Source organism: Chiroxiphia lanceolata, chromosome Z (genome assembly GCF_009829145.1).
Source record: "Chiroxiphia lanceolata isolate bChiLan1 chromosome Z, bChiLan1.pri, whole genome shotgun sequence".
Classification (NCBI taxonomy): domain Eukaryota; kingdom Metazoa; phylum Chordata; class Aves; order Passeriformes; family Pipridae; genus Chiroxiphia; species Chiroxiphia lanceolata.
The window spans coordinates 29,028,248-29,054,834 of NC_045671.1; the positions used below are offsets into that span (position 1 = coordinate 29,028,248).

Here is a 26,587-nt window from a genome sequence, read left to right on the forward strand (position 1 = left end):
TACGCCCACCCAAATTTCTTCCCTGAGCACAGAGCAAGACTCTTTCTTTTTCCTTAACCTAGTATCATCCTCCTGGAACCCCCCACACAATATCAAAATGCAAAGTGAATGAACTTGCAATTTTATAAGATAGCAAGTGTTTCTGATCTTCACATTGTTCCTTGCATGAAACATCACAGGCCTGAACACAAGGGTTAGAAACCTAAAAACTGCTTGGAAGGGGTCTCTCTTGCCTCCTTAAAAGCATAATGGTGCAACAAGAAAACTAATTACTAAAACGCCACCACTGTATCATTCCCTTTATCTTCCCTATCCACTACTTTAACAGAAGTGTTCCGAGGACCCCCAGGGTTTCTTATGACCACAGATTGAAAGCCACTAACCTAGAGAAACACATCATCCATAGCACGTGCTGTCAAGCTTCCTATTGATACACCATTCGAGGTTTGCCAGCACCCCATGGGTCTTGCTGCTGTGTGCTCCTGAGCGGAGTGATCCTGGTGGCTGTAATGGCACAGTCATCCTTGTGTGATGGCAGCATAACATGTCCAGAAGATACTAAGCAAAGAAGGTCTAACAGGTGACCATCTGATCACAGCTACATTTGCATCATCCGCTTAAGTCACTTTCACATCCCCCAAAGTGCCTTAACTGATATTCAGTCCACCATTAATATTTCTAACTTGTGCAAGTTCTGAGTCTTAGAAGCATCATGTTATATCAGGTTTATTTTCTTATAATTGGGTGTATTTTATGGGTATTGTAGTATGTGTCCTCCTGTCCTGTTCAAAACCGAAACACACGAGCATACATTGAGGTATAGATACAAAGTAAATTCTTGTATTTTAAAAGGAGGGAGTGAGGGCAGGAGAACATCAACCTACCTTAAAAAAAAAAAAAAAAACACAAAAAAAAAACCCACACAAAAAAACCCAACCAAAACCAACCAACCAACCAAACAAAAACCCAAAAAACCAACCAAGCAAAAACCCCCAAAACAAAATAAAACCCCAGCAAACCAAAACTTTATCTTCATATTCTTGTTTCCATGAAACAGAAAAATATACTCAACTTCTAATGGGTTTCACAGATCCAATTTTTCTATCTGTGAAACAAAGTAACTGTGACATTTTTCAATGTACTTCAGCAGAAAAATACACTGAGGGAAATATTTCAATCTCAAATAATTTGGGAGAGAGGTGGTTTAAAACCAGAATTATGTGTGAAAAGTGTTTAAGTACTAAAGCCCCCACTTATCCTTGGGTGACCTCATTGCATTTAGTGGCATTTCAGCATTCTAACTGGGGGCACCATTTGTTTCTTGAAACATCAGCAATTATCTGATCAGAGTTTTCGAAAATTGAACAGACAGCTGCTTACAATTGATACAGTGCCAGCTTTACAGTGCTGCAGATCTTGACTTGTCAGTTATGAGGAGATACATCTTTTATGCCTGCCCCAGCCCTGTTGTGTATCAGTTGTTGCTTGTCTGCCCACAGCAATGTGTGCTGGTTTTGGCAACTGTAACGCATCTAAATATAGTCAGTGGAGACCATTGTTTTAGTACTGAGCATCAGCTTAGCAGAAATAGTTCGAACACCTCTGTCCATCCTAAGGCACTTGTCTCAGGGGAAAAAAAAAAAGCACATTAAGACCTGGAAATACATGTTCACCTAAATTAAGGTGCCTTACCAGAAATACGGACGTTTTTTAATAATACTTGTTAAAGATCAGTTGAAGGATTTCAGAGGGACTTGCATCTGAGGGACTGAAGTTGCATCAGTCAGCCTTCCAGAGGAGCCGGTGCCCCCTCCACCCCCTGCTCCTTTTTCTTTTTTTTAAGTAGCAGGTTCTGTTTAGGTACTTGCCCACTGTAACTTATATCAAGCTTGATATAAAGGACCGGTGGTTTTCTCATCAGTTCCCATGTTTTTTTAAGCTTTGCATTTTACAAGCAATGTCCAGTAACTTCGTTCATTCTTTTTCTGGAGAACATGATGATACTCTCGACAGAGTAAGAAAAGAGGACCAGGGTACTATACAATGGCGAATGTCATAAAAGGTAAATCGAGTTCAAGACATACTTGAATCCTTGCACATTTTTGGACAGACCTTTACAGCTCTCAGCATCTCAGTCAACTTTTGTGGGTAAAGACCTTGAAAATAGTGGTTGATCTCATGCCAATAAGGACCTTAAAGAAACTATCAGAGGATGCTCTAAAGATATATTTGGCAGGCAGAAGTAGGATAGCTCTTCTAAGGAAGATCTTGGTGAGGTCCTGCTTACATCTGACAATGCCAACAGACTTCTCTCTGTCATTAGTCTCAATTCTGCCATTTCTGAGGGTGACTTATATAACCTATCTATAAAACAATCCTGTAGTTACCTTACCAGAAAGACTTTAGGCTGCTGCTTTTTAAGTGGAGATGTGACAAAGCACATGAAAGCCACCTGAAAAACAGCAGTGAGCCTTTTTTTCCCTCCAGCAAAAGGCAGAAAAATTTGGTTCAGTCTTGAGCATTCAATAACCTTCTTGTGTTCAGACAGCCCTGGCTGTGACTCAGATACTGGTAGTTAAACACTTCCAAGGGTCCTCTAGCATTCAGTGCCATCACCTTAAAGAAACAAATGCCCCTGGGCCCAGGCTTACAAGGAAGAGGCCAAGTCTATGTTTCTTTTCAGCTTTATCCAAAAAACCAGAAGCTGATTGAGTAACAGGTATAATATAAAAATTCAGATGAGTAACCAGAATAAAAATTAAAATAAGACTCAAAAAGAAACCCAGACATGGAAAAGACAATTTAAGAACTTCATTTAATTACTTAAGCAGCAAGCAGCATTGCACGTTTCTACCTTGTTGCTTGTGCATGTGTTTCGATCTGGTGTCAAGATTTATGTTACTTTTCAATTATAACGTTTAAGCTCATGGGAAAATAAACAAAAAACCACTGCAATTGAAATTAAAAAAAGTGTTTGCCCATTTCTTCTCAAAAATCTAGCAAATGGGAAAGCAGAAAGGCCTGAACCAGGACCTTTCCCCCCCTTGGGCTTGTCCTCACCATGAAGTTGCAAGTCGTGGTCTTTGCATTTTCTTCCTGCCACTTCTATCTTAGTGTTCTTTGTCTCATTGTCTACCTTGAGCATGGCATTGCAGCCCTGGCTGTGGCACTGGTCCTGTGAATGCAGGCAGCTGCCATTCTCTGTCCTGAACTATTTGCACCAGTACTACTGTGCAGCTGGCTCATGGAGTGGGGCATGCATGGAATGGGGGATCAAAGTCATGTAAGATTGCTGCAGGATTCTGGTGAGTTGTATACAGCAGCAGGATGCTGAAGAGTGGTTGGAAAAGTAGGGCATTTTCTTATCAGAAAGGGGAGGTAGGACTGAATTTAATTGTCTCTGGATTATGCAGGAAAGTGTTATGGTTTGGAGCTTTAGGCATGGAACCTGAAATCCTCAATATAGTTTTCAAATCATGACCAAATGACATCATTCAAGGAAATTCTAGCAGGGCAAATTGTTTGAATTTCCTAAATTTTCATGCCTGGTAATTCGTTTTGGAGACACACATGTACAACAAAGGGCCTTCCACAGAGAAAATAGTACATTTAATAAACAAATTGTCTTCATGTAAAGAAACCAGTAGGGAAAAATATTAAACCATTTTACATTTTTCTTACTACTAGTTGAAACTGGATAAATCTTATGCTCTAGAAACTGCAGAATATTTTCATCTAAGTAGATGGAGAGTTTTTTAGTAGATGAAGAGTTGTTTACCTTCACTGTGGGACAAAATTTGATGATTTACATATATTCCAGTTTAAGTCCTTACATTGTGATCCCACCAGTCTCTTCTTGACTGTGTTCATTTCACTTGCTCTCTGTTGCTACTGGTTTACAGAATCCTAACAGCCTAAGCAGAAAACTATCTATTTTGAGGAACATGAGCTGAATGAAACATCCCATACATACACCTAATTCACACTTATGAAAAATAATTCTTCTTTTGTAGAGTTGAAGGATCTTTAGCTGAAACAAAGTTTTTTGGATTCAGAAAGAATTTTGGGAAGATTGGATCTTACCATCTTTATTCAATTAAAATGCTATCATGAAGGTAGTTAAGAAATCAAAGATTGAATGTCTCACAAATCAATGACATTAAAAGAAAACAGAAATTTCCTGCCCTTTCACTGTCATGATGAATCTTACATCACAGGAGAAGCACTTCAGGTCACCTGTGTAATTACTAGGGTTGGTAAAACATGATGATGAAAACTAAACATAAAATTTAAATCGAGCCAATTATCTGACTGTATTTCCTTTTCTTCTCGTTCTCCTCCGCTTCCAGTGTAACTGCTAAGCCAAAATATGTGCAAACAAATATGTTAAATCTAAACTTAGTATACACAGAACTCTCTAAGTTGTACCATGCTATCAGGGTACAAGCTTTCAGGTTAGTTTCTAAGATATTACTAATTATGACTCTTAGAGGCAGAAAAGAAAACATAAGACCAGAGTCTGTAGCATAGCTCATTTTTATTGTTTAAACAGTTTTTGCATAGGAAATATATCCGCTTCCAGTAATTGACTGCAGTATGAGCAGCTGCTAGCAGTGTAGGCTGGATATAACAGTAACAATCACATTAAGTCAAGCTTGATTTACACCAGTTTAAAACTTGTGGCAGTTGAGTTCATTTGTAACCTAAAAAAAAAAGTACCAAAAAGAACATTATTATCCTCCAACCAGGCACAATAAAAACCTTTGTTAACACTCAGGCTAAAAGCAGTTTTGATGCCAGAGGGCCCTAATTCCAAAATTAAGTAGCTGTACTGTAATACATCCTACTAGTGAAGGTTCATTACACAAAGACTGTGCATGCACCGCCTTTTTAATTAAAATGTAACCTTCAGGATTTATGGCCTCCAGTATGGGGAAAAATGCCAAAAGTTTTAAAATGGATCAACCCTGGTATGTAGCTAGCAAGCAATAACTGACTACTTGTCACCTACAGTTGTACTAAATGTATCTAAAGAAACACACAGCCCTACAAAAGTTGTTCTCAGAGAAATATCATTGAGATGGGGTGCCTCTTCCCAGCTTACTAAAAGTTCTATATGATATAAGCACAAATTAACAGCTTAATGAAGACATCTAATGCAGCTCTTGAGAAGCCTATGCCTGGGATTAAGGAACCCCTCACATTCTACAATGTTGTAGAGATTATTTTTGAAGAAAATGTTATCTGAAACATATTTACAGCTGAACTCAACAGAGACTGTGAAATTGAACAGGCACTGCTCATTTGTTTGAGTTTTTTGGTAAACATTTTGCTGGTTTTTGTTTCTTTCTCATTTTGCATCAACTTCTATCAGTCCATGCAACTTCAATGCCCTCAATGAAGAATGCATAATAAGCCATACTTCTTAAAAAACTTCCTTCTGCATATAGAGATACATTTGCCACATCAGTCCCTGTAGCACAGTTTTCAAAACCATTCTGTCAAAAATACAGTAATACAAAGACTGGCTTTAGTGTCACTAGCTCACACTGCTCTCCATTTATTTAGGCCACCTTTTGTTTTACTGTTACCATATCATGCAATGAAAGTATCAAAGGCTTATTCTAGTATATCATGATGCTAGTGACACTGAAGCCCTTTTTACAAATTCAACATACATCTGAATTGTAACACACAGATATTTCTAAAGAGTACTAACTAGTGAACCCTTTTATCATAAAAAACAAACAAACAAACAAACAAACAACTACTTACAACCATTGAAGAAAAAATTGCAACAAAAAATGTAAAAATTGACCGTCTCCAACTTGTCCCCTTTACTATTGACAATGTGACCAACAGAGCTGTGGCATGGAAACAGTACAAAGAGTTGTCATGGCAATAAGTTTGGCTGATGCAAAGGTCACTGTGCAGGGTTAAAGGGCAAAATAAGTGGTCCATGTTATCCTCCAACTGCAGTGCTCCACCACACCCACATAATTCTGAAAAATTAGAAAAACTGGGGAACTAGCAGAAAGTGCAAATAAGAAGGAGGCAGTTTTCAGCTCCTTCAGCATGGAGTAGAACATTCAGCTTTGAGCTTTTCCTGTTTAACTTTATTAGCTGGCATATGATTTTACTCTCTCTTTTTTTTTTCTTAAGCTTTCTATAGAAACCCAATAAAAAAAATCCAGGAGCATGCAGCTGGTTAATGTTAACAAAAGACCTTGACAGGATCATGTAAACCATAGAGGATGTCATGCTTGGGGTCTTACTGCCAGCAACATTAGAGAGTTTTTTTATTGAAAGTGAAAACTGTACACTGAATATGGGATAACTTTCTGCAGCCTTCATAATCTCACACAGTACACATAATTTAAATTTAGGTACAGAACACACTCCGGTGTCACAGATGTCCTTGTGCAATCTCTTTCATTAAGTCCTTATGAAGCTACAAGTTGCAAATCCAAAAATCTGCTCCCTGAGGACACAGCTGTGTGAGACTTAAGTACTGTTTTAGCTCTCTGCCTATCCTGAATTGCTCTGTGAACCTAATCTTAAATACCATCATGTAACAATCACAAAAACTTTTGCTAAAGGCCATATATACTAATAAAAAGACAGTGGTGCTTCCAACATTTTGAAATGCTCTGAAAACCAACTTTTCCAATACTAAATACAACAAAATAACCTTCATAAAATATAACTTTTCTCCATTTACATTTTTAAAGGATTAGTAACCCACGCTTTTCAAGCACAGGAATCTGCGAAATAATTCCTAACATGGACAGATTTTTTTTTTAATACATAAATTAAGAAACTGGAGAGTTTTAACCCAAGTCCAGTTTCCAAACAAAGAATATTTTTGTTTAAAAATGGAAACACATTTCCATTATAATTGTTAAAAAGTTAGCTTTACAAACAAGGGTATTTTAATTAAAAAAAAATCCTTAACAAAACTATACAGTGTACAAATTACTGTCTACAAGGTAGGCGGTTCATTCAGAAGATCCTCCTTTCTTCTTGCTACTTGCAGCTTCACAAGCTCATTCACATATTTTCAATGGAGCTGCCCACTTGAACATCACCCCACAACTATATTGCTATAATTAATATTTTTGCCATGTCTTTATGTACAGTCTCCTTCACTGCCTTTTTTTTTTCCTTAGTCAAGCCTCAAGCGTTCATGTCACTCCAGGGGAAACACACTTCAGTGGCACAGCCATGAGGCCAGGGCTGCAAAGCAACTTAATAAAGGCAGAACAGTGCACATAGAACGGGGTGGCTCAATTTAGTCAGAATACACTTCCTGGTGAAGGAGGAGGCCAGAGACTGGATTTGAGTTCTCAATCATCTTAATCTTTTGACTGCTGAGCTCAAAAAAAACCCAAAAACAAAACAAAACAACCAACAAAGTCAACCTACAATAAATGAAAAATTCATTATCTTCCAAACAGGCTTTTCTATTAGAGAGGCAGGTGTCAAAAACCCACAGCTGCTGAACAATCTCATTTGTTCACATGGAAGGAAAGAGTTTACTTTTTAAAAAATTGCATCTGTAAGCTCAGCTTTTTTTGCACATAGGTGGTCAGAGATTAAAAAAAGGCTCTGTTAAGGATATCCATTTTTCTACAAGGGCAATCATTTTTGGCTGTTGCATGTTGAAGCCTGAATTTGTTCCAATTTTCTCCCAATGTGCTACTGAAAGCATAGGGGGAACACCTTTCTAATGGTAATAATCAAGAATGTCCCCCTAGCACACCTTTCTGCTTCCAAACTGTTCTGCATCAGTGACATGCATAAAGGACAACACATAATTTATTTCACTAGGCCAGAGCCTATGATGCACTCCGGTTGGGTCTAGCATACTTTGTCATATGTTTAGCAAACAATTGATCTACCATGGGGCTCAGAAAAAGAACAACACAATTTTACCTTTTTTTTCTTTTTTTCTTTTTTTTTTTTTTTTGTGTCTTATATTTTTCTTCAGTTTAGCTAAATCTCAAAGATTTATTTCTTTACAAATCCTGTCTCATTAGCCATTCAGGCCCTGCCTACACGTCTCCTCCTGGAGACATGGGGTTGTGCCAACACCACGGCTCTTAAGCACCACGGACTGGCTGAAGCCAGAAGCGACTAATGGTGGTGTGCCCCTGACCAGTGCTCACAGGGGTGGCTGAAGCTGGAGCTGCACCTCTGGGACTGCTCCAGAGTAAGAAAACCTCCAAAAGGTAGAGACAATTGCAAAGGGATGGATTTTCCTACCAGGGTATCTTATACCCACATCTATACTCTCCTCTGCTTGCACCCTAATAAAAGGATGTGCTTTAAAGAAAAATTCACCCTGTGTTAAGCCACACATTGCAAAGATCCCTGGTGTATAAGAGGTCTCCAGCAACAGGCCCATTACTGGTCTACCAAATGAGATTTTACTGGAAAAAGATCTTCATTTCCATCATTTTTTCCTTGCATAAATTCCTTCTCCACTACAGCCTAGAACTCTCCATGTGATCTGCTGTATGAGAAGACTTTGCAAACCTCTGATGTAGCCCAAGCTGGCTGAAAGTTGTAATTCAGATGCTGTGAATTAAAAAACTCGGTGGAAGGACAGGGATAAAAATAATAATGTGAAGTAAAAAAAAAAAAAATAAATTTTACCAGTCAAGCAGTCTAAGGGAGGCAAATTCTCTGCATAAACAACTCCAGAGTCAACTGGAGTCACTGGAACTATGCCAGCAAAGATTTTGGCCCTGTATTTGCATTTCCTAGACAAAGCAAGTGTCTTTGTCATTCTGAGCTAAAAGCATTTTCTAACATGCACTCTTTTGGGTGTAGTATCTGCCAGAATGGAAAAGGCTTCACCTCACTGTGGGTCTTGACCTATTTCTCTGTCTGTCTCTCTTTCTCAAGAAAAAAACCCTTGAAGTAAAACAATTTCCTCAAGTCAAGTCTGCCTCCAACAGAATTCATTATTTATTTTTTAAATCCAGAAATGATTTCAGCTTGCACCCCAGGTGTGAAGTTAAAAAGAGGGAACCGATTTGAAAGTTTGTCACAGTAGGCAGAACAGTTGCTTTGCAGCCCTTGCCTGGCTAAGGGTGCACTGCTTCACAGCTACACTGTAAAGTGTTAAAAATCCTCCCCACCCACCCCAGAATATATATATATGTATGTATAAAAAAAAATCCCCTGTCCACCTCTCAGTACAGAAAAGGACCTCATCACACTGCAAAAATAGCAGTACCCACTTTGGTCAATTAAAACAAACAGAAAAAGCATACAGTATTCCTTTTTTTTTTTTTTTTTAAATCTGTGTACTTACCTATAATAACCAATACAGCTAAAAGCACTACCTACATAGGCAAAACTCGGTATTGCATAATTCGTATAAATTTGTATCCCCTCCCCCCAATATTAATTGGAAGATGAAAAACATGAAAGGTTAATAGAAAAAACACCAAAATACTGAAAATATTGCTGGTCGATTACAATTCTTAAGCGGCAACTATACACAGCCATGATATGCTTTATAAATGTGAGATAAAGGTATAACTGTCTAAAAAATCCATGATGTCACACATTTTTCGCATCTGGAATACAAAATATTTTGTCATAAAAATGGTAAAGATTTAAAATTATAATAAATGCAGCAAAACAAGTGTAGTGATGTCAATTTTTTTGTAGTTTTTTCTTTTTTTGTTTTTTTCCATTTTTTAGATTTCAAGGCAAGGCACGTAATGTGGACATTATATCTTCGTGCAAATTAGGATAACTGGAAAGAGTATTTTAAATTTTTAAAGAGACATAGAGGCAAAATGTCTGCCCATGCACATTATATTTCTGTCAATATGTGAAAATTGTTGAACAAGGCTAACTTCTGAAAGCACCATGCAAGTTTACAGCACCCTGTAATTAGACTTACATTAAGAGTGCATTATTTAAATACAACATATCCCCATCCTGGTATTACCAGTTTGTAAACGGTAAGCTTTGCCCTTGTGACATGGATTTGCCTATGTCTTTGTCTCTATGATGTAGATTTTACTGAAAGATGTAAACCCTATGGGTACTTGATGCAACAAGTAACTTTAAATAAATAAATCCTACCTCTCTGTGGAGGCAGCAGCTAAATCAACATAAGTGCTGTGTTTTCATTGATTTCTTTTTCTCAAGAACATGATTTGTCTTGATTTAATGCCTTTTAATGCCCTCAAAAATTGAGGGGAAAAGTAAGTTTGTTCAAAGTAATTTTTATTTCTATTTTTAATCCCCTCAATTTAGAGTCCAAGGGCTGAAGGACTTATAGTGATGACCCCTTAGATACGATTTTTAAATTGCACTTGCCTCTGTAAGTGTTTCTTTAGTGGGGAAAATGTCACTTTTTTCAGTTTCTTTTTTTTTTTTTTACTGTTGCATGAGAAGATAACACTTTTACCTATGTAGAGGCATTTCTTTCATAGAGCCTGTGTGTTCATACTGATTGAAAACTTCAAACTGCATAACACACTATAAAAGGCTGAATTAAGGGCCAAAGTTTAATAAATCCATACTGATAACTAAAGGCTACAGAGCTTATTTTTAAAACATTTAGAAATCAGAGTGTTGAGAAAATGGCTGACTCACGGCCCTTGTCCTCCTGCAGCTCTGCTGCTGCTGCCTAGCCTTTGTTTTGTGAGATAACCAGGAACAGTGATCTCATGCGTAAACAACAAGAATACTAAACCAATAGAACTAGCTTATCATGCAAATATTAAGGCATCTAGAAAGTCAGTTAAAATATATTGTCGGAGACAGAACATCTATTTCCCAGTGGACTTCATATAACAAAGGCTACTTAGCAGGAGCTGCATTCTACCCATCAGTGAAATATCATCGACTCTTTGTATCTCATTTCAGTTTCAACCATAAGGAAATTTGTGATTGTAAGAGCTGCATTTGCTGGTCTACTTTTTCTTCTTTCTTCAGGTTCTTTTCTCATCCTGTCTTCTTCTCTTTTTTCTTTTTTTTTTTTTTTTTTTATTTTGCTTTTAATTGTAATAATTTTTTTCCCTCAGTTGCTTGTTTCTGCTTGAAGGAAAGGTTCTCCAATTATGTTCAAACCATAATTTGGGACATTTGTCGGCAGGATCGGTGTCCTATTTGATACTTGAAAAGGAACCAAGCTAGCCCAAGTACCAGGACTGTTGAAAAGGGGAAAGAGACAAGGAGAGAGAGAAAGAGAGAGAAAAAACAAAACATAAAATTAATTTGACTCAGAGTCAAGCCAATATTCATTATTACTACAAAAAATATATTCATTATATCACGACTATAATGAAAAATATTCATTATAGCACTACTTAAAATAAAATTGGAAACCAAACTGTGAGTATTACTTGAGATTTTACTTCCCACTTTTCTTTGTGAAAGTATGAGTTATTTGAAAGAAAAATAACTTTGTTGAACTCAGTTGCAAGTTGTAACACCCCTGTGTTACATTAGGTGGCCTGTCTATGAAAGCCCCCCAAAAATTTCAGACATAAATATACAGAGCAGACACAAGTAAACCATACAAGTGACAATATATAGCATAACAGATGTTATTTAAGAGCTAGTGAAATACACTACAGTGTACAGGTTTTTCTCTTTTCAAGAATGCTGTATAAAGATTCAGTTGTTCAGCTTCCTGTGCAAACCTTACCCTCTTACAACCCAGCAGTTTATCTTGTGTCCATCCCAAGTTGGGCCTCTCAGGTGTGCAGATTACCAAGAGAACAGAAGACTTTTAATATTCAAAAAAACAGAAAGAGATTTGTCCCTAAAGGTGTCAGAGTCTAAGGAACACCAGCTAACACAGGACCCAATCATGTAAACACCTGCAGCCAAGGCTAGCCATCAGTCAAGGGTAGCAGTGAGTATCATAACTTTTTCAACAAACCTCTGAGAAATAAAATATTTTCAAAGACAATTCAATGACTTAAGGAACTTAAGTCATCATTTCAAAAGCACTCTGTCACTAAGGAGCTGAAGTCCCAATGGCACTGACAAGTTCAACAGGCACCAAGCAGAACAGGTACTATCCCCAACACTATTTGCAAGATGGATACTCAGAGACAGGCCTCAGCCTTTTCCTTAGATGTGATTCTGGTAAATGAGAAATCCAACCCAAATAATCCTATGCTATGTGGTTCTATGACTTTAAAGAAAGACTTGTCACATTTAATCAGAAATAAAACAGCATCTTTATGTCAGTAATCATTGCCAAAGAACTAACACCAAAACTGGACACACAGTATGCAAACACATCCTTCCTCTACATTTCACTTATCAAGTTTTTCTCCTCACTAGGTCTTTCCACAAACATAACTGCTTACTTGGAAATACATTCTGGGATTAGATTGATGAGTTTCATGATAACACATCTGAAGACTAAACCCTCTGCCGATGTTTTGCGGAGGATGCATGCTGGAAGTTTTCTTTCCTCTCTTCTTTGGTCCCCTTTTTGGACTGCTCTCTCCTGGATAAGCAGATGCACTTTCATGGTAGTGGCGTAAAGAGTAAAACACACTCTTATTATCTATTTTAAATGTGTACAAAATAACTACATTTCACCTGACAGACTTCTGTGGTCTTTTCAGTTGCTGCTGTATGAATATTAAAGAATACAGTCAACTTATTTTGTGAAATCCAGGGGACATATTTCTCAGGTCTTTCATATTAAAAATAATACAAACAGCTTCTGTCATGTACTCCTATTTCATACTATTTACCTCTCTAAATCTGTTAGTTTACTATTTTGACTCCTAACAATTAATTTCAGGTGTCCTGTTTTAAACACACAAAAAAGTGGAATTCCTGACCTGCTTATCTCAATGATGGTCAAATTCTGAAGGGAACAGCACCAATTTTATTTCATCAAGGAAATAAAATAAATATGAATATCTTATTTTTTTCAATGTCTCAAGTACAAATATTATTCAACAGGGTGTTTTGTTTTATTTTGTTTTTCAGCTGGTATATTCTTGAACGACACCTGAAAATCTTCATAATTTTAAACTCTTCAGAAATTTAAAAAAAAAAAAAATCTGCTGTTTTCAAAATCTACGATCAGCTAATACATTTCACTAAAATTTTTCTTTTTTTTTTTTTTGTTTCAAGTCTATTGACTATTAAAAAAAGTCTGTTATGGAGAAAAAAAAAAGTTTCGAAAATTAAAAATCACAGTTACATCACAAATCTTCAAGCATTCACAAAGACTAAATCCCAGTTATGCATGAAAGATTTTTCCAATGAGATCTGATGAAAAGATTATGTTTCAAAAAAAAAAAAAAAATAAAGTCAATACCAGAATCTCATCTAAGAGTCTTAATTGCTTCAAATTATTCTTCATCTTCCTTCAAAATCTGTTTTAAAATGCATTTTTTTGCTCCTTCCTCTTTGGATTTCAGTGATGTTAAGAAGTAAATTATGAAACAACAGACAAAAAGCAAATTGATTCCAAGCACAGGGATTTGTTAAAATAGGAATTAGTAACAAAAAAATAAAGAACCAAGAAGATTTGTTTGCTTGGGATCTGCTTGAATGTATGTTTTACAGTGCACAGTTCTTTGCTGTCCTGTAACACAGTATTTAGTGACTTCAAACAAAATAGAAGACTAACTAAAAGAATGTAAATTTTGTTTGGCGTCAACATAGTATTTAAACAATTTCTGTGGCAAAGGCTAAACACACAGGCTCCAGGTTATCTTTCTGAAGATTTACAGTGCACTTTAGTCGTTGGACACATATATATGTGTGACTTTTTGCCTTATTTTAAAGTTGCCAACCTTCTAATGACTACAGTGGGTGAAGAAAACAAGTAAATGGTGACTAAAAACAAATTACTATTTGCAGCAGTTTTTTTATCTGCTAATTCAAATACCAGACAGAGATTTTGATTTTTGTGGAAAGTTCTCAATAAAGTAAGTTGTAGCAAGTGCCTAACTGGACTGTTATTGCTGTATGACCTACAAATCTAATACAGGTGTTTATTTAAACCTTTCAAGCCTCCCTCCTTATATTATGACCATAAGAAAAATGCAGACTGCAACAAATTCATCAGCACTGTTTATGAATCCCAAGGGAATAACAGATCTCCCATGTTAGCACTGTGTGTATCCCACAGGAGTTTTGAAGTCCCTTGCACTGCTTGCACCAAGCCTTCTGCCAGAAATGGTGCAAGCAGCAGAGCACCCGTGGGACTGGGAGAGCCTCACGCCATCCTCCTGCAGGGCTCGAACAGCTGCCAATCCCACAACTCGGGAGATGACTGAAGTCCTGGTCTAAACATCTAAACTGGGCAGAGTCTGACTGTGCTGGCAGCTGGAAAAAAACAGCCATTCCCTCTGTTTGCTGGCTCTTCTTGAGCCATGATCTTCAAGGCATGATGAGTTCTGGTTATATTTTAGGAAAAAACATATTTTGGGAAAAAAACTTATCCTACTACAGTAAGTCTATCTTGGGCCACCGCAGTCCTGGTTTCACCACCAGATGCTCACTGCAGACAAAGGAAGAAACCTGACTGAAAGTTACTGAGGAGAACAACCCTAATCACAGCGCAGAGCTCTGAGAACAGAGCGCAGAGCTCTGAGAACAGCCGTGACACAACAAATAACCAAAACCACGACACAGGCTCTGCTAAGCTGAATGTCTATCCAACATTCCCACAACCCCCCATTCATGTCAAATTTAGTTAAATTTTCAGCTACCTCATGAGCTACAGTCTGCTTTGTAGCTCTCCAGAAATCCAGCATGCAGCCAAGCCAGACTGACAGCCCAGAAGAGCAAGGTCCTCTTGCCAACTTTGTCTGGCCTGTTCTGAAGGGACCTCTGTGAATATTGCAGAGTTCAGCTTCTGCTGTGGAAACCATTCATGGTTTCTCTGTAGAGCATCCTAGCAGAAATGACAGACAGTTCCTGCTGGCTGCAAAGCAAACTCTGCCTGGGTGTCCACATGGGTAGCAATAGCAGGAAATAGAATAACACCTTTCCCTTCACCACATTATCTTGCAGTTTGTATAAGTGCCAGGTACAGTTCCAGCTCATGGTTTCACAAAAATGGAGGCAATGCTTTGCCTCTGTCCACTAGGCCCCTCAGCACCAGTGAAGCCAGAACTCTTTTTCATTGCCCAGGACATAGGCAAAGTAGTTGTCCTTGAAGAAGTTAATGAAATGTCCTTCTGCCCACACGGCTTCTCCTTCCTATAAAAAAAAATCTTTGTATGTATGAGTGGAATAAAGCAGGTCTACCCCACTCTCCAGCTTACTGCTCCTGAGGAAATCTATGATACATGTGCTGACACAGGTCAAAATATAAATGCCTTTCCCTTGGAATGTGAGTGACATCTAAAAAATCTGCTCAAGGTTAAGTTTTGAAGAAAATTACATGAGAACACGATCAGATACTGCAGTGAGATTTGTACTAGTAGCCTTTGTGATGGAGAGTATGATTTGCAGGATCACCTTCCTGAAACATTATATCTTTAAGTAATTTCACTACCACGAAGGGTTTTCGCTTCACCATAGCTAGACTATCAGGTGTGTTACACAGTCATCAGTCCCTCTCTATCCACAGGAAGAATAACGTATTTATCTGTTCAAATGTAATAACACAGCAAAGGAAAATTCTGCAAGCAGCCTACAGGGTTAACATTCTCCATTACAGTATCTATTACAGTTTCCAGATGTTAATTCAATGAAGATTTCTGCCATGATTTCCTCTTAAAGACAATAATTGCTGTTTCAAGAACCTCTCATTAAAATATTACTGGAATGGACCACAAGTAGTACTTACGTTATGTGTATATACAGTCCACTTTGGGGGTTATAATAACATGAAGAGTATAATAATGTTAAACAATTAACTAAATGAAATAAAAACCAAATCTAATCTGACCTGAGTAAATCTGAAGTCTTTCTGATTCTTATTTTCCACCATTTACTACCTTCTTTCTTTTACGGTTTCAGAATTAAGAGTATTTCACCATTCAGAAAGTACATCTAAACCAGAGTTTCGTTCTTGAGGCTTTATTATCCTGTACATGAATCTACTACCTTACAGAAGGTAAATCAGATCCTGCCAAGTCAGTCTTTGTACAGAAAAGGTAGAAATGCCTCCAATTTTGAGAGAAGACACTAGCAAGCCACCAAGCAAGGTTCATCTATGACTGTACTAGGTTCCCACTTAGCTAAGGGATCTTTACCCTTTAAAATTACTAAGATAATAAGAATTTTAGAAATGCAATTTTGCTAATCCCAGTGCCCTGGCTAAATTTCTACTTGTTAACATTCTGAACTGGTCTCTGAAGGTAAACAGCTGCCAAATTTCCCCAAGGTGAGCACTTGTTTCAAGAGATATATTAAGTATATTTTCAAGAGATATATTTAGTATATCTCAGGTTAATTTAGGATGACCTTTATAGTTTAGCAGGCACATACCACCCATCTAGCAGATGGAGGAGGTAAAGACCTACTGATTTATGTCCAGAAGAGGGAAAAGGGAATTCTGCTCTAAGAATACTATTTTTTCTGTTCCCTGCAGACTCCTTCTTGTGCCAGCGCAACAAAAAAGGGTAAGGAAAGAAAAGGAAGAGGCTACAGAGCCCATCACCAACAAAGAATACCCATAGCAGAGGAAGGACCCAGAGAAATGGTGCATGTTCCTGCTGTGCTTTGGACTGTGCATGTATGACCATCTGGTGCAGGAGCAGGGCTAAAGGAAGTTTGAAAACATGCAGTTGCACAGTGCATGACCAAGTGAATCCAAACCATGGAGAATATGTGCTTGTGTTACCAGAGGCCACTGGGTCGGCTATGAAGAACTGACTCTCCATTTTACAGACCTGCACTACTTCATATCCTCCAATTACTACTATTTACATTTTAAACCATTAGATTTTTTACCTTAGCAGTTTTAAAAAATATAACTATGAATCTATCAAATTAGCATGACTAAATAGAGACAATCCTAACAGCGCCAACTAACCAAACAAATAAAACCAATGCAGTTCTACTGCTTCAAAAGAAACAATTGGAGGTAAGCTGACAAAGTAGAAAGCTGGAGTAACCAAGGGGTTAAAGATACAGTTTACACTTGGGAATTCTCTATAATATGCTCCTCCTTCCCTTGCAGCTGCCAAAAATCACATGACAGGAAACATAAGATTAAGTTTGTCCCACCTAAGTGAACAAAGAGTGCTCAGAACAGGCAATCAGTTCACTGTAGAGCAAGAACTTTTCTAATTCTGCTGGAATCTGCAGTGCTACTCAGAAAATATTACTGAAGTTGTTTTCTTTACTTTTACATCTTGCTTCTAGATCATCTCATTCATTTTGGTCACACTGCAGTTCTTGTTGCTTCTCTCATAAAGGTTAACTTCAAGCTCCAAACATAATCATGTGGAAAATGGACATTATTGATTCCTATGGTCCATTGTTCCCCCATTCTAAGTCCCTGAAGTTCAAGTTCAATCTGGAATTACATCATGTCTGGTTTCTCCTGGTTACCAGACGGCTTGAGACGTGACCACAGCTACAGAAAAAACAAACAGCCTTCTTCACGCTTCGGCTCCCCTATCGATTCAAACATAAACTTTTTTTCTTTCTCTCAAGTACGCTTCAAGTATGGAGCATGGTTAATTTAGAGATTAAGTTCCAAATTAGATTATCTAATGGCATCTTAATGGATTACTGACCCATTTCCTGTGGGATGGCAGCATGCAAGTCTGGCTTGAATACAACTAATTTCTTAGGAAGTGTTTGGAACATATTTGCCTAGATGGAGAGGAAACATAATGTTCTGCACATCTTTCTGCATTATGCAGTTGGGCAAAACTATTAGAGTTAGTAATTTAAATTTATAAAGATCAGAAATCATTAGATTTTCTCTCCATGAATATTATTACAATCAGGATACTTCAGCCTTTTTTTTCTGAAATCATAATGAATTGATACTTCTATTCCAAAACATTGCCAGGGTAATGGGGACAGGAGGGAGAGATGAGGGAGGGGCAGGGGTTGCAGTATATGAACCACTGCTCTAACAGGTGTCTGTGTTTGCCAAAAAGTGCTTGCCACAGCAATGTTCCTGACTGTGTTCCTTTAGCTATGTGTTAGCTGGATATCAAACATGCACAAGGTGGTGTGCTGCAAAAGCAATCTGCACCTATTCTTACTTCCTCTCTGACTTCTTTCACAAATCAGATTATCCCATTTGATTGCTTTATCAGCATCGTTACCATAAACACAGAGTGGTGCTGGGGGGGGGGGGTAGGGAATGATGCTTGGAATGCTGAACACTCCTACAGCCAGAGTTGAGAAGGAAATTCAGCACTCTGAGAACAGAGTTCCTCTCAGCATCTCCAGCAACAAACCAGCTGTTGTATTGTGATGATGTGTGAAGATAACAGAACATAAGCAGGAAATGCTAGCCTAGTCCATTTGCCTGGATACTGTAAAGGTAAAGTAACAGTTAACCCACAAAACTAACACAGAATGATTCTTAAAAGAATTCATATAAACAAAAACACATTTGTCAATAGCTGAGTTAAAATGTATATTTTGTCAATTAAAAGCTGCTTACAGTCTGTGAAAGACTTGCAAATACTCCAGATACTCCACATGCTCTAAAAGATGCCGACCATGCCAGCTTTTCTGAGTATTTATACCGGAAATACTACCAATAGTGTAATAGTGGCTTAGATTCAGGATCAAACTCGTTATCAGACTCATACACACGCTTTTTGTCACTCTCACTCATGTCTCAAGCGTACTTTTTGCAAACACTCTTGCCCTCACGCAGCGACAGAGACTGTGTTTTCCAAAATGAGCCTTATAGATTTTCATAGCTTCCCTCTGCCTTATGTCTCCAGGAACACAAGTATTATCACAGAACTGCAGTTACCAAAAAAAAAGAAAGATTTGGGGTTTTTTAATGGTTCTGGGTATCTTTTTTACATTTACACCCAAAATTGGCCTAAATTATCTTAAAAGTACTGGTGAACTTAATTCTATGGATGTGTTTAAATATTTTTCAAAGTTCATCAGAAACAATAAAATATATTTACAAATAAATACAAAAACACATATATGTATAAGAACAAATATATAAAGATGTAATATGTACAATTAATGCTCTAAGTAAACAACAAAAACCCAAAACAAAACAAAATTGTAGATGGTTAGGTTATCAGGAGCAAAATAAAAACTACTACTTTCAAATACCTTATCAAGTAACTGAGGGTCTTTTTGGCTTTTTTTTTTTTTTTTTTTTTGGATGCTCACAGGATTTTTAATATATTTCCTTTAAAGATACTAGAATGTTTAGTTCAGGTAAGCAAAGCATTAATCTAGTTTTTTTTATCACTATTCCTTGCAAGTCTTCTGGTTTTGTAGAACATGGTGTATCAATGACTAAAAAGTTTTGTGGCTTGGTGTTGGGTTTTTGTCTTGTATTATTCATATTCTCTTCTTTTTTTGCAAAATTCAGTTCCTTTGTACACAGACCACTACTGTCTTACACCTGTCTTTAAATGCCTACAGATACATAATTTTATAAGGAAACAAAATATCAGAAAATATATTTTGAAATCTATGTATCATATTTTGAAATCTATGCATTAGATCTACCATCAGGTATGATAGGCAACTATTAATAAGACAAAGAACACAGAAACAACAGAAGCTTTTTCATCATTCACTCTCCCCAAGTTTTCAAAATGTGGTTCACCAAAAATGCTTCATGACAAAACTTTCAGCTTGACCATGTTTGCTCCCTGATCTCTTTAGAGACAGGGCAGTTAACACTGAAGAACTGCCAACATTTTTACCTTCTTGAGGTCACTAATATTTCAGAAAAATCAGTATACTTAAAGTAACCACAAAAGCCTGATGTAAGAGGTCAGATTAAGCCCTATCAAAATGAGCACTGCAGATCTGAGGAAATCACATAATCAAACATTTATCAAAGCATTTGAGGTTGTAGAAACTTGTCTGGACTAGGATATATTTCTTTGCCAGCATGTGACAATTTGTTTTGCAATACACTCTCTCTCTTTTTTTTAGTGTCAGTTTTGGTGTTAGAAAGTCTCACTGCTCCTTCGCCTGTGCAGGTATAATTTCTCCTCTTAGATTCTCACCCCTGTGGAATTTAAGGAATGTTTTATTCCAAACCCCAAATCCTAAAAGCAATCTGCTAAGAGAGCAATCTGCTAAACAGCAATCTGCTGTTTCCTTGTCCCTCAAGGCTGTGCTTAATCCAAGAGCAAGTAACATAGCCAAGGCCTCTAAGGAAATGCCTATGGCAGAGTTCATGCCCAAGCTCTTCTGGCAGCGCTTCTGTACGTTCCTCAGGCCAAAGTGGCAGGCAGCATTCTGGGAGTGACCTGCAAGGTAGTTTTGTCTATAACATTGAGTGGATCATGGAGCATGCTTGTATTCACCACCAAGGTTTTCACGGTCACTGCTAGAAATATTTTCCCCTGCCTTTCCTTTCTTTTTACAATTTATGCCCATGGTATTGTATGATGGGTACTGAAAAACAGAATTCAGCAAACAGTAGGACAGTGCTTCAGCCAGTATAACTGGCATTACTTTAAAGAGGGTTCGAGTGATGACTGATTAAAACCATTCAAGGGTATTCCTAGATAGGCTGTTGTGATGTAATTTCCTAACGGTTGTCAATGCCCTGAAAAAGCAACACCCTTAGTAGTGGGAGAATAAATCAACCCCCTCTGTGCTATACTAGTTCAGTTTGGATTCATTCCTGGCCGTACATTGAAAACAATTACTGCATGATGGGGATCTATAATGTGAATCATAGCCCTTGAGGAGTGAGGTGAATCCATTAGCTAAATTTCCATTCTGCTATTTAATCTACAAAGACAGAAATGACATGGCCTTATTTTTACACTACAATTCTTATAGATTTAAAACATTATTACAGAAAAAATTGGAAAAAAAATTAAACTTCAGATTTTCTAAACAACATTTTCAAATTCAGTAATTGCCTTTCCAAGTTGATTCTCAAAAGCCCCAAAACTTCTTACAATCCATAGTACTATACAGTGTATCAAAAGGCATTTTGCACATAATATATATACACAACTACACTTACACACACTCTTGCACAAACTATTCAGAAATATATATATTTTCATGTACACACAAATTTCCAGAAAGTATTTAAAATTATTTCAAGACTGACTGGTTTCATCTGACAGGCTCCCAACTCCCCAATCTGTTTTACAGGTACAACTCCCGTTAAGTGTTCAGTGCTGCAGATAATCCTGCACATGAAAAAGACAAAAACTGATGTATCAAAATTATGCTGATTTGTTTATACACCTATTTAGACACAAACACACCCCCATCCTCTTCTGTTACCATAATTCATTATATACCAAGAGGTGTAAAATATAACAGTTTAATAATATAACAAAGGTTAATGGGGTTTATCGTTTGGTTTATTTGTGGAGCTTTTTTCATACAAAAAACTCCTCTTTTTTGTGTAAAACATCCCTAATTATTCTGTTATTTAGCTGACAAATAAGATTGTTTATAGCTTACCTTTATGTTCATTTTAGTGACCTACATCTACACCAGTCAATTACTCAGAAAAGTCTCTATGGATAATATAGTTATTCATTGCCCAAAACAACCACCACCTCAGCCATTTATTTTTATACTCATCTACACCTCTAACAGCACTATTTTCTTTGTGTTAACACTGAGGCCCCCAAAATATGACTGGAAACGACAGTTTTAAACCCTAAGATCAGTATTCCCTTCAATTCACAAACCCGTTGCATTTGACAGCACAACATTATCATTCCAGGTGTTTAACTAAGGTAGTTTCTAAATTTAGCTTTTACATGAAGAATAACCTGAATGTGTATAGGAGAAATGTTACACACATACTTTGATCAAACGATGTCACATATACCTCCGGAGACCCACTAACACAGATATCGTAGCTCTATGCAACTTTTTTAGAGGTGGTGTAGGGGTGGAAATAATTAAAATGTTACCTTTGCCAAGTAATTCCCAATGTATCCTCACTGGCACTGGGGTATAAATGCCTGCCGTTTTGATTCATGGTCCAGTCACAAATTCTCAGCTGTCAATTGAAACCTAGCAGTCAGATATGGATCGAGCATACTACAGTATTTAGTATTTAAATGAATACATGCAAACTAGTACTGTACATGGCAAAAATCTTACCTTCCCAAGAAGTAATTTTAAAAAATAAAAGAATACAAAGAAAAATAACTTACTTTGAGAAATAAATGCCTATAGATTTGCTTAAGATAATGCTACTTTAATATGATCCTTTATTAATAAAGCATAAAAGAGTAACTAGTGTGTAGCACATAACAATTAGCCATTATTAGATTACAAACTGAGCTGGAATAAAACGAAATGTTAATATTCAATAGTGAGATATTTTGAGAAAGGAAATAAAAATGCTGGGTTTTTAAGCAATGTTCTATATAATGTGTATTGAGTAAAGGTCAAATACAATCAATATCTTCCAGCATGCATTTTGTAAACCATAGAAGACATGCAATTTATAGAAAATTTGTTCAAATTAAACAAGCTGTATGCCCTTATCTTTTTATTTAAGAAGAGTAAAGGTATTATGTAATTAAGGTTTATTAATCTAGTGTTACTGAAAGGGGTATTACTTAGCATGAAGTGATAAAATAACCTAATCTTGCTTTAGACTCAGAAAAGTAGCATTTAAAATATTTTACTGCATTTTAATATAATGAGGAATGTACTAAATGTTAGCTGAAACAAATTCTTCCCAGATCCTCAAATCATCAGTTCTGCTTTTGCAGATTGTTCAGGCAACCCTCTACAGCTCTGTTTATTTAACAGCTGCCTGATAGTGTTAGCAGATTTATTGAAAAGATATGTTGCTTATTTTTAAGCTTAAGAAAGTGAACTTATCTGGCTTGTGAATAAAACATACATTTTAACCTCTGTATAGTCATGCTTATATAAATTGCTGTTCCAATATATACGATACAGCACTCCAAACTGAAGATAATATTGCTAAAGTTTTAGTTTTCTTTATCCATATTCACAGTTTTCAGATAGCACAGGCTACAGCAAACAAACTATAATAAACTGTTTTCACAGGAGCACAATTAATTGCAGTCTTTTCCTGAAAAATACAAATGCTGAGGACAAGACAATATTGCAAACCTGACCCTGTCTGGCTGTTAGAGTCATAAGCTTCCTGCTGTTAAGGTCTGAGAAATGGAAATGTTAGTCTTTGATGTTTTCATAGCAATTGTTTCTTGTTTGTTATCTAAAGAACTCCAAGGGACCTTCTAAAGGCCATTAAAAGCATGACTAAACCACATGAAATTAACCAGAAAAGGAAACAGGCGGTCAAAAAGTTTGCTAGAGGTAACTGTGAATATGTTTAAAGAAATGGGTAAGTAAATATTTGATTTAGTCACTATACAAAACAGTGTTCTAAACCAGATTTTCATAGCGAAAACATAGTAAAATATTTCAGCTCAGTCACTCACTGTACAGTAGACGTATTTCTACTATAATCCCTAAAAATGTTATAATCTTCACAACAGATATATATTTTAAAACTTTATAATTTATCTATAAAAACTCACTTCCAGCTGAAACAGAAGACTGAAAGGTTAAACCCACCCATCCACCTTTTTTTTCATCTTTCACAAAATACAAAATCTATGAGTAAAAGTCAGACATTAAAAAAATACTAAAATTACAAACTTAGTGTTACCAAATAATTTTTTGCACTTAAATCTAACTCAAAAAAACTGGCAAGCACTTAGCTTCCAATAGAACCTAACTGCATTTGCCATTTTGGGGAAAATAGTAAGGGATTGATATATTACATTTTAGCAAAATTAGCTTCTGCACTAAATCACTATATTTTTCCTGCAGTCTATATGAAAATCTTCCACAGGTAAAATTAATGTGTTAAATTTATCATTAAGAAAGCTCCAAAAGGCTTTTAAAACATATTTCATAAAGGTTAGTAATGACATGCTTCTTATTACATAGTAATATGTACTTCAGTGCATATACGCCAAAATACTGCAATGTGCATTTTATACATACGCTGTAGACACATACATGCACATGTATATGAAGATCCATGCTACACCAACTATTCACTGCACCAGCTGTGCCACACTTGCAATACTGACAACACCTTGAAGAACTGCAGGTCTACACAACTGGTTCTGTGGCAAGTCCAGGACTGCATCAACTGTACTGAAATATACCTTCCTAATGTTAAAAATTGTTGCTCCACGCTCCTCAGTAGGCTCACATAACTGCCACATTATCTTTAGAAACTAACCTGCCTGGAAAACCTTTTGGGTTGTGGGGTTTTTTGTCTCCCTCACATAAAATTTTCTCTCCCAAATTACTCCTGCTGAAAGATCAAGATGTCTTAAGATTTAGAAATATACCATCAAAAGGATACAGAAATATTACTTCCAAAGTCTGCATCAGCATCCTGTGAGTGTGTTGAATGCTTTCTGGGCAAAAAGGCTGGAAAACCTTAAAAGAACTGTGTAAGCCTGGGGTCCATTTGATGGAAGAAGAAGTCTGTTCACAGCAGCAGTGGGAACGCTGCCCTTGGAGAGTGTCCAGACAGCCCAGCAGGGAAAGCCTGGGGGCATAGACCTGACATGAGTACCAAGCTTTGGAAGGATGTAGGGCACTTTATTACAGTATTATGAGTGCTATATATTGTCTGGAGTCGTACTGAAAGCTTTCTGTCTAGTTATTGTCCTCAGAGTAACTTAGGTGACCTCTAAAATCATTCCAGCTGGAGAGGAGAAGATACATTCACTCTCAACCACTCTAAGCCATCTAAAAGAGTTACTCTGCAGGACACGTGAAAAGAAGAGGTGGGAAATTTGAATTCCTCGCTAGAGGGACTTAAATAATCCTCAAGAGACATCTGACAAATGCTGAAAACTTTACAAATTTTCTCAGAGATATGATACGAACACAAAATAAATGACCTGATTTGGCATGTGACATCGTGAAAAGTCTTTCCTAGATGCCTGTTGGACAGTCTTGCCCTTCAGTCTCCAGTTTTGTCTTTTTTTAGCAAGGAAAGCCACAGGAACTTCATTTTAATAACACCTTCCATCCACAAAACATTATCAATGATTTTCTCATTTATCTCTCATCTAACCACAAAGGAATAGAGGATGGATCTGTATTCTGAAGTGGGAATGGATGCCCAGCCTTGCAGCAGATGAGGAATAATCACACGCACCCAGCAATTTCCTGATGCATGGCACTGCTCTCATTCCTATGATATGCCCTCCCTACAAGACTCATGAAGCAGCAGAGGAGCACAAAGTCCACTGCAAGCACTTCTCCCAGGAGGCAGTGCAACTCCCTCATTCACCTCAGCCACCTTACAGGAAGGGGTCACAGGTCCAGAAGAAGCAGAGCAGTAGACCAAGTGCTTCTGTTCTGTAAAATGTCAGGAAATTGACTTTGTTTAGCACTTTCCAGAGCTGTGAGACTGATGCGAAGTTCTACCCAAGAGCTAGATTTCACTACAGCTGTCTTCACAGCTTAAATGGCACTTTTCAAGTACAACCATCCTGCAGAGTTTTAAGTATGCAAGTCACACATACATTATAAATCCACAGCCAAAAGCACAATCTTTAATCATAGTATGAATAATTTTTAGGGGTTAGAATTTAAGCAGATTTTGTAGTCTTGTATTTAAAGAGAGGCTGTCCAAGACTAACACTCATTTCAAGTGACATTTCTGTGACAGCTAAGGAAAGTAGATACATATTTTAGAAAGTGTAATAGGAGACCATGCTATAGCTTCTCTTACTTGAGAAAAGCCCATAAAACTTATCATTTGCATATTGTCACCATTTTGACTGAAACTTCCTTTAAATGTGTTTCCTTTCTAGCAGGCATATGTGAAAGGTGACCTCTTAGCCGTTTACATACCTCCCCGGTGATCATGTGACTCAGTTTTACGTCAAACTGTCAATTATGATAAGGGACACAATAAGAACAGTCAAAGTGTTGATAACCTGTTTCCCGAGTTTACTGAGAAGTTCTCTTAAAAAGTCCACTTGTGTTCTTCTTTCAGCCTGCTGCTGAAAGCAAAAGTGACATTGACTCAAAACATTTTGCAAACAAATACTCTGTGTTCAGTAGATATTTAAGTTTGCAAGTTCCATTAGGAATAGTATAAAGAGAACTGCATTTTGAACCATGCAACTCAGTAAATAAAGGATATATCTGGTAAGAATGTCCTACTGAGGAGACAGGGAAGACTTTTGTAGAAAATAAGAAGCTATCTACAGTTTTCTGATTTTGCATTTTAGAGACCTTTTTACTATGTACATTGAAAATGTTTGACTCATAATTGTAAAAGCTGTGTGAAAATAATGAGCACAATATATCACACCCAGAAAGTCCATGCTCTAGTGAAAACCGTGCCACAGTGATTATCAGAGCAAAGACTGGAGGAGTTCACTAGCTCCTCAGCAATTGGGCCAGCATTAGTTAACACCTTTACTGT

At 37.1% G+C, this 26,587-nt stretch overlaps 1 protein-coding gene across 8 annotated transcripts in view; it reads right to left on the reverse strand.

The window, feature by feature from the left end:
- Positions 1-4,518: 4,518 nt before the first annotated feature.
- Positions 4,519-26,587, reverse strand: part of NFIB (nuclear factor I B) — a 169,412-nt gene continuing 147,343 nt past the window's right edge. For 4 of the 8 annotated variants that reach the window (XM_032675129.1, XM_032675127.1, XM_032675133.1 and 1 more), the window contains 2 exons: positions 22,044-22,132; positions 4,519-11,180 (listed from right to left, as the gene is read on the reverse strand). In XM_032675129.1, the coding sequence (XP_032531020.1) occupies positions 11,051-11,180; positions 22,044-22,132 (219 nt within the window). In that variant the 3' untranslated portion in view covers positions 4,519-11,050. The remainder of the gene's footprint in view (positions 11,181-22,043; positions 22,133-26,587) is intronic. The other 4 variants (XM_032675132.1, XM_032675131.1, XM_032675134.1 and 1 more) reach the window with 1 other exon arrangement.